This window comes from Cyprinodon variegatus, unplaced genomic scaffold, assembly GCF_000732505.1.
Source record: "Cyprinodon variegatus isolate N-32 unplaced genomic scaffold, C_variegatus-1.0 Scaffold1125, whole genome shotgun sequence".
NCBI lineage: Eukaryota > Metazoa > Chordata > Actinopteri > Cyprinodontiformes > Cyprinodontidae > Cyprinodon > Cyprinodon variegatus.
Window position 1 is genome coordinate 37260 of NW_015151578.1, and position 8295 is coordinate 45554.

Genomic DNA, 8295 nt, shown 5'->3' on the forward strand with positions numbered 1-8295 from the left:
TCCTGCTCCTTTGAGGTGGTGTCTGCTCCTCTGAGGACTCAGATCTTCAATCATTTTCTTATAGCAGTGCATAGGTTTTTCAGTTACACCCGTTATTAGAGCACAGTAACTCATTTTTCCAAGCCGTCTCTGAACGCACCATGAGCAAACACGCTGATGTGGCAGTCTGACGTGAGCAATGAGGAACCCTGCTCCGTTTTCTCCTCTTTAATTGGTAACATTATTTAGACTGATTAGTTAAATGATGATTGGCTGTTTGCATTTCTTTCATTTTCTATTCTAGATGCTGATCACACCAGGTCAGATTATATAGATCCATTTATAAAAGATTTTAGATATTTATACACAGCCAATGAACCTAACAGTCATGTTTCTGGACTGTGGGAGGAAGGAGTACCCAGAGAGAACCCATGCATGCTCAGGGAGGACATGCAACCCTGGGCCGGGAATCAAACCCAGAACCTTCTTGCTGCAATGCTCCACCGTTCAGCTCCTCCCATCAAACTGATAAAGCATAAAATCGATGCATGAAGCGGTTGAGAAATTCAGTTCTAGTTAGTTTATGATCATAATCCCGACCTGATGCTAATTCTTCAGATCAGAATAATCTGCCTTCAGATTTTTGTGACGCAATCCGTCGGCTTCCAATTATTAGACCTGCATTTCTGCTCAGTCACTCATTTTATTCATCATTCTACCAGAAACGCTGTCAGTAACTACCTGGATAAAGTTCATAGCTTAAATATTTAAAGTGTCCATGAATGTTTTCATACCAACAGGAACGTTTATCCAGATTTTAACGCTAACGACCCAAACAGCAGATAAACTCTGATCATCAGCTTCCAGCAGCAGGAAGGGAAAACGAGGCGGAGGCTAATGGCTCCATGAAGCGTTTTATTCCATCAGCCAGCAGAGCGCAGCAGGGAAATGGACTCCATTTCCCATGACCCCTGAGCTCTCATCCATTAGCAGACAACTGGCGCTCGCTCTGCTGCAACCTTCTGCACAGAAGAAGAAGAAAATCCCTGAAAGCTGCTGGCGACCAAACGCCCTTTAAACCAGAGGGACTCTAATGGCAGACCTGATGGGCCATTAAGCAGCAAACAGAGCGGCGAGGCCTGAAAGGTGACGCCGCTTGTGAAGGCGACCATCAGAGCGCCTGATATCAGGCTGATGGAGAATAAACGGGTTTCTGTGGGACGATCAACTCTGCAGGAAACAGATCAGTCTCAGTGCCGTCCATAAATGGAACAATGCCGTCCATGTTCCCTCCATGAACTGCAGAACGCCTCAATGGAAGACCAGGGTCACAGCCGGTAACCATGGAGACACTGACGGTCTGAGAACATATTTTAGACGTTTCTGATTCAGATTTCAGTAAAACCCCCCTAACCTCCATCAGCTGGGAGCCGAGAGACGGGCGCGCCAGGCGGGAACGGCGGCCTCAGGGCTCCTGATGCTACCAGCTCCACCCTGGCATGGGAGCGGCTGTGCAGACTGGAGTCTTCCTCTGAACCTCCCGCCCTGCTGCTGCTGCTGCGGTCAGGAGAGGAACCAGACAGCAATGATTCCACCAAATAGCCTCTTTATTCCAGGGAAACCATTTTATTACAATTTCCACATATTAATTCTAAGACAGGAACCAATAAAACCATAGAGGTGTTTCTAGAGGGGCTGGTGGAGCAGGAAGCAGATGGCGCTGCAGTGAGTTTAGACGTTTCAGGCGGAGGGCGGCGGCGGATCAGGGTCACTCTGTGAGGCCCAGCTTCTTCTTCAGGGACTCGGGCATCTCTGGGGGAGGGGGGCGGGGCAGGCGGAAGTAGACCTTAACAGAGTCGTAGATGAACCACTGCAGGGCCGTCAGCGTACCGATCATGATGATACGCGCCACCAGACCCTTCCACACACCTGAGGGACACAGACACTGGTTGACATCAGGAAGGACCCCCTGCTGAGGCGACTAAAGATGTCCGCCCCCCAGACTGGCAGCGCCGGGAGCTCCCAGTCCCAGAGGACCGGGCGGCCGGCGCTGCAGCTGGGCTGGGGGGGCAGGTAGACTGCTGTCACACGCCAATGACTCAAGCACCTCCGACAGTACAGCAAGAAGCTGCTGAGGACCAGGTCCTCCAGAGGTGGATCTAAGGAGCGTGTTTGTCACTCAAACCCAAGCAGACTTACGCCCACAGGCCTTCCTCTGCAAACATCTTGGGGGCGCACTGTCTGAGGGTGTTGGCGTAGCCGGGCTGCGTCTGGATCCGGACCTTGGCGGCCTCCATGGGAGCCAGGGCGATGTCTGCGAAGAACTCTGCGCTGGCAGAAGCAGCCAGGTACAGGGACGTCCTCCACAGGTAGGCGTTTTCCTGTTGGGAGGGGACACGCCATCAGAACCGCCCAGAAGCCCCTCCCCCATCAGCTCCTAACAAACAGGAACACCAGAGGCCGTCCTCTGAAGGGACTGCAGGAAGCAGCCATTTAAACATCAGTTAAACCATCCTAAGCTGGGGTTTCATGCTGGACTGATTGATAAACCTGTTTTCTTTGCTGCCCTCTGGTGGACGATGAGCATACCTGCAGGTAGAGAGCTCAGCGTACCAGGAGTAGCTCTCTGCTGCCATCATCACTGATCGTTTCAAAGATTTCAGAAGAAAATCTGCTTTGCAGCATCTAGAAGCTTCCTGGTTCCTGAGATTAATGCTAATCTAAGCCTCCAACAGCGAGTTCGACCAATCAGGACGGACCGCTGTCCTGGGTTATAATATCTGGACAGAAACAAACTGATTTCCTTCAGTTTATTGGGAAGCCATTTTATTTTCACCACACAGCAGAAACTTCTCCATAAATCAGAATTACATCTTATTTTCTATAGTTTTAGTTCCTGTTCCCCCAGCCTGAGATGAAGGTAGGAAGGTCGCCAACAGCACTCTCCCCTAAAGGTCATGACCCCTCCAGCAGCTGAGCCTCCTCCTGTTACCTCGCTCTCTGGTTCTGCTCTCATCTCAGTCATGATTAGAGTCTAAATGGACCTGAGAACAACTATTAACCCTTTATAGGGCGAGTTACCGTTTTTAGAATGATTACCTACTGTAGATAAAGTGGAAAACAGTTAAAGGTCAGCTCATTCAGAATAAAAACTCCTGAAAGTTCTTTAAATCTGAAATTATTCCATCCTGTTCAATAAATGATCAGTGTTTTTATTTCAGATTAATTTTCGTCCGTGGAGGATCAGGAATCAGAAAGGTGGAATAACTCTTTTACCCGATGTATTCCAGCATCCAGCTGCCATGCACGTGGGCATTGTCAGTTTCACTATAGCTCTGGTGAATTTCAATGGTGAAGTCCTCTGGAAATCTTCAATAATTGTTGTTGATTGCAGATGTGTCTAGTAGTTTCCATTGATTTAGCTTGGAAAGCGGGGAGAATGGCGCTAGGCTTACCGCACCGTGACGTCACTGCTGGAAGATGGCAGGAGGGAGGGGTTACTATATTTGGGCAAAAATGGCCGCTCCCAGACTCAGTGATCGCCACGAAAAATATTTTGTTTAGTAATAAATGCTAAACTCATTAAATCACAGCAAACAGATTAGTTTTAGATTATGATCCATTAGATTATTCCTGCTGATCGGACAAAAAAAAAAAAAAAATAAAATCTAAGCGTCTTCATCGGCATTAAAGCTATATGTAACAAAAATAAGTGTTTCTTTCGGTGTCTATAGAAGCACGCTTTGTTGTTCATTACGGTAAGTGAGCTTTTTGTTTTTACATTAAGATTCATTTTGCCATCAAATTAGTCCATGTTTTCTTATTTAACATGAAGTTAGAGGGGTATTAACAGTGGTTGTTCTGGAGTCAACTAACACTAAATATTTATTTTCTAAGTTTTCCACTGGGGGCCTAACTGGGAGGACTGGGACCGAACTGCCCCCTGCCTGAACATCCAGACGTTTAACCTCCACTGTTAGGATCCAGGCCTCTGATCCCACTGGGAAAGCAGTCGTGGCTGTAGTGGGTTTTAGAAGCGAGCGTTTGACCCGCAGTAAGAAAGATAGTCCCAACAGACGGGCTGAACTCACCTCTCCCAGCATGTCGCTGTAGAAGATCTTGAAGACCTCGTAGAAGCCAAACTTGCAGAGCCCCTGCATGGAGTAGCCGATGAAGGTGGGGGCCCAGCCCTTAGCCAGGCCTCTGAAGCCATCCTCCCTCACCGTCACCGCAAAGCCGTTACCGATGCTCTTGTATTTGTCTGGATTCACCTGAAGAGGAGAAGCTTCAGTTATCGGTCAGGTGAGGACTGCAGAACTCCACCGGGTCACTTTAAGATCCCCTAGCAACATGCTAGCTGTTAGCATGCGCTAAAGCCCAGAACTCTGGGCCTTTGGATCCTTTTAACAGGATCTAAACCAGCTTCATGTTCTGATGGAAACCCGTCTGGGTCACAGCGAGGTTCTGATGTCAGAGACCAACGCATCATCTGCGGTTTTACCAGAAACTCAGCGGTGGCCCAGGCCGTTCAGAACCCGTTTCCATACCTGCAGACGGCACTTGACCAGGTCGAGGGGCACGACTGCGGTGTGCGTGAGGCCGCAGCTCAGGATGCCGCCAAAGCCGCAGAGGGCATAGTACTTGGAGGAGCCAAACTCGCAGCTGACATCCTCTGTGGCAGGAGGAGGGGGGGCACGACACACGCAGCATGCCGGGAAACATGCAACACAGGAGACAAATCACAACGCAGAGGGTTACGGAGGAGGAGCAGCGCACAGCAGGCTCCGCCTCCATAAACTCTGCCACCAACATGCAGATGAGTTCAAAATCACAGCAAAGATGATTTGCAGAAATAAATCACATCATCAGATCATTCATAGTGGATCACAGCGTTACGGTCAGATCAATGAGTTAGATGCAGCTTCGCTCTGAGGAATCGATTCTTCCAGCCTGTTTCTGTTCGAGACTCTAAAACCAGGAACCGGTCCGGAGGGGAACCAGAACCAGCTGGGTTCTGATCCGCTTTCATCTGTGGTTCAATAAACTGGCTCCACAGCGCCACCCTGGAGACAGTGTTCTGTCAGACCAGCATACCCAGACTAAAAACCCGTGTAGCCCTTCAGTTTAGCATGAAGCGTGCGGCCATCTGACCTTAAATGGTTTTTGTACACGACTACAGGGCAACACGCCCACTGAGGAAGTATAAAGTCTATTTTTCGTACAAAACTAAAGGGATAAAGGTAAATCTGGTGTCTTGTGTGCGTACTGACTATGGGTATGCTAGTCTGACAGAACGGCAGCTGACCTCTGACCCTGACCAGGTCCACCGGTCGTTTCTCTGTGGACCGGAGCGGTTCTGGATGGTGGTGAAGATGAGCAGCGGCTCCTGATGAAGGCTGGTCGGTCCATTCTGCCGGTCCATAGGAACCAGAACCTTGTTTCCAGTCTATGCAGGTGGTTCTGATCAGACCGCCTCCTGCAGGAGGTCCGATCAGAACCACTTGCTGCTATTGAAGGCAGAACCATGTGCTGGCTCCCCTCTGATCTGATCTACAGGCTCTTCGTTTGTCCTTCGTCTCCTGCAATGAGCAGGCCGGTCCAAGGTGACCCTTGGGACAGACTGTTTGGATGTGAAGGGTGGCTAACATGCAGCGGCATTAAAGGACCTCCAGCATGCAGGCGGGAGGGGATGGCGGCGCAGCGAGGAGGCCGCTAAACAGACCTGCATCCTGCATTTGACCAGGTCCAGAGGAACAACGGCGGTGTGGGTGGTGCCACAGCTCAGAATCCCCCCAAACCCACACAGGATTAAATACTTCTGAGAGCCGAACTCACAACTGTCCCCCTCTGGAGAAACAAAGTGAGGAGGAAGCTGATCAAGGTTTAAAAGGAACATTCAGCATTTCAATTGGAAATAAATCTGTAGTCAAAGGCTGCTCTATGAACCTCAGCGCTCAGACATATCGGTCATTTATTCTCTCAATGCCTTTATGTTGCAAAAACACTTTAAAATGCATCATTTTATTTATTCTTATGATACTTCTATAAACTTTTGCTGCTGTAACAGTAATTTCCACATTATGGGACAATAAATAATAACTGATCTTTATTGATCTCACATTGGAGAAATTCCCTCTCTGCATTTAACCCATCCACTTAGGGAGCAGTGTGGGGTTAAAGGTCCAGCTCAGGGGCCCAGAGTGGCAGTCTGTGGGAGTCGGACTCTACCTTAGAACCTCTGAGAACACCCCACAAAAACTGAATTTAGCCGTTTAGTTTATGCTTTTGCTCAAATAGAAAGAGTTGACGTTAAATCTGCAAAGACCAGGGATTTATTTAACTGCATAAATAACAGTTCTGCTATAAATAGCAATAGTGAAATAAAACAAATTCTGATAAGTTTTTATTGATGTTATAACATTTATCAGCAGACATTAGAAACCACTGACTGTTTTATAACCAAGTGCTTTAATTACTTTAAATACATAAACTGTTAAAATGTCAGCATAGGAATGTATAAAGTTAACAGTCTGCCATAGTGTTAAAGTGTGACTGAAAGGCTAATCTCAGGTAGACTATTCCATGGGTTCAATGGATTAGAAACCTGCTTATTTATCAACTTTTCCACCAATAAAATGATTCTCTGTTCAGGTCTGGTTCTGTTAATCATCAAACTGCTGCTTATGCTTCAATAAACTGACCTCGAATCAGTAGGAGCATCAGATGCTAATGTGAGCGGCTAACGTTAGCCGCTAACATCAGATGCTAACGTTAGCCGCTAACATGCTAACGGACATTCGTCCTTCACTGCGGCCTGATCCAGGAATGAAGCAGTTAATAAACCCTTTTCTGTGACTGACAGGGCTAAGCTAGCTGCGCTGCTAAGGAGCAGACCCAGCGCCGGGTTTACCGTCCACCGCTGCAGCTGCTGCCAGTCTGCGGGGCCTCTGTCCGCGGAGGTTCTGCTGGGGCTCTTCCAACTTCTGGAGGGAGAAGAGCGGCGCGCTGAACGGGTTGGCCCGCGCCAGCTGCGTCAGAGAAGTGGGGTACATGGTGGCGGAGCAACGCTGCGGAGATCAGGACAGACACCGTTAGCCTGAGCTAACCAGTAACCTAATCCACCCCCGACATCTGAACCAAGGACCGCTGGGTCACGTGCTGCTACAGCGCGAGGTGACCTGTGGAGAGACTGCTCACATTTCTAACAAAGCAGCCATGTTTCCAGAAACAGCTGCTCTAGCAGGAGCCCTGCAGCTGCTTCCCTTCTCTAACCCGCGGCGTCCTTTTCTGCATTCAGACTGAGGCTAAAGCTAAAGGCTGAGCTAACTCTGAGGGGTTGATCAAGGTTACAGTCCGCTTTAACCCCCCCATTAACCCACATAGTCTGGAACCCCCCAGCGGTGAGCCGCTTGGTCCTCTCTAAGATGGTTACTGATGTTTTCTTTCTAACGCAGAGGATTAATCCGATATAAACTCACTTTCAGGATCTCAAGATGGCGCCTCCGCTTTCCCGCAGCCGGCTGCTCGTAGGAGAGGCTGGATGACCTCGCGGTAAATCAGTTTGTCCTTTCATGACGTCAGCAAAGATCCTGGGCGGGTTCCCTTGCTGCGCTGTCCAATAGGAAAATGTTCCATCTATGACAGCGCTCCAATCACAGAACAGCTCGTGCAGAGTTAGGGTCGGTCTTCAGGTGCCCTCAGAGTGACTTTCAGATGGATCGGTGTTTCTCTTTGATGATGAACAATCCCGGATCCACTATCACCTGCAGCTCCTGCTCTGTGTCATTGATGACATCATCAATAGAGCAGAACAGCAGCAGAAGGGTCTGAGCTCATCAATAAACAAATGATCATAAAGGAACTAATCACAGGGTTACTGATAGTCAGTTGGTAGTACAGGGTGGAATGAAGCCACCGACCGCCATATTGGTACTCCCTAGTTAGACCGGTCAGAATGTAAACAATCTGTGCGCTGCAGCATCAAACAACCATGATGTTCTCATTTTCAGGGAGACTGAAGACTTTTACAATAAAGATAAATTCATCACTTTGACACAGACTGGCTGCTTCATAGCATCAGTAGATTAACTTTAACTTAGAATAAAAAAATAGGCCCATCACATTGCATAGTCATTATGAAGTCAATGAAGTCTATAAATCATGTAATATAGCATATTATACAAAACCATCACAATAAAATGAATGTGTTAATGGAGCAGAATATTACCGATGAGCCAAAGGTGCTAAATTGATGATGTACATGTAATTTACATGAAATGAATACATATATACATTCACCGGCCACTTTATTAGGTA

At 48.0% G+C, this 8295-nt stretch overlaps 1 protein-coding gene across 1 annotated transcript; it reads right to left on the bottom strand.

The window, feature by feature from the left end:
• Positions 1 to 1568: 1568 nt before the first annotated feature.
• slc25a3 (solute carrier family 25 (mitochondrial carrier; phosphate carrier), member 3) lies at positions 1569 to 7584 on the bottom strand. Its single transcript, XM_015400617.1, has 6 exons — positions 7458 to 7584; positions 6890 to 7046; positions 4527 to 4651; positions 4071 to 4250; positions 2178 to 2360; positions 1569 to 1960 (listed from the first exon to the last, which is right to left on the bottom strand). Exons 2-6 carry the CDS (start codon positions 7029 to 7031, stop codon positions 1748 to 1750), a joined length of 843 nt encoding a protein of 280 aa, XP_015256103.1. The 5' UTR covers positions 7032 to 7046; positions 7458 to 7584; the 3' UTR covers positions 1569 to 1747.
• Between the last annotated feature and the right edge of the window lie 711 nt (positions 7585 to 8295).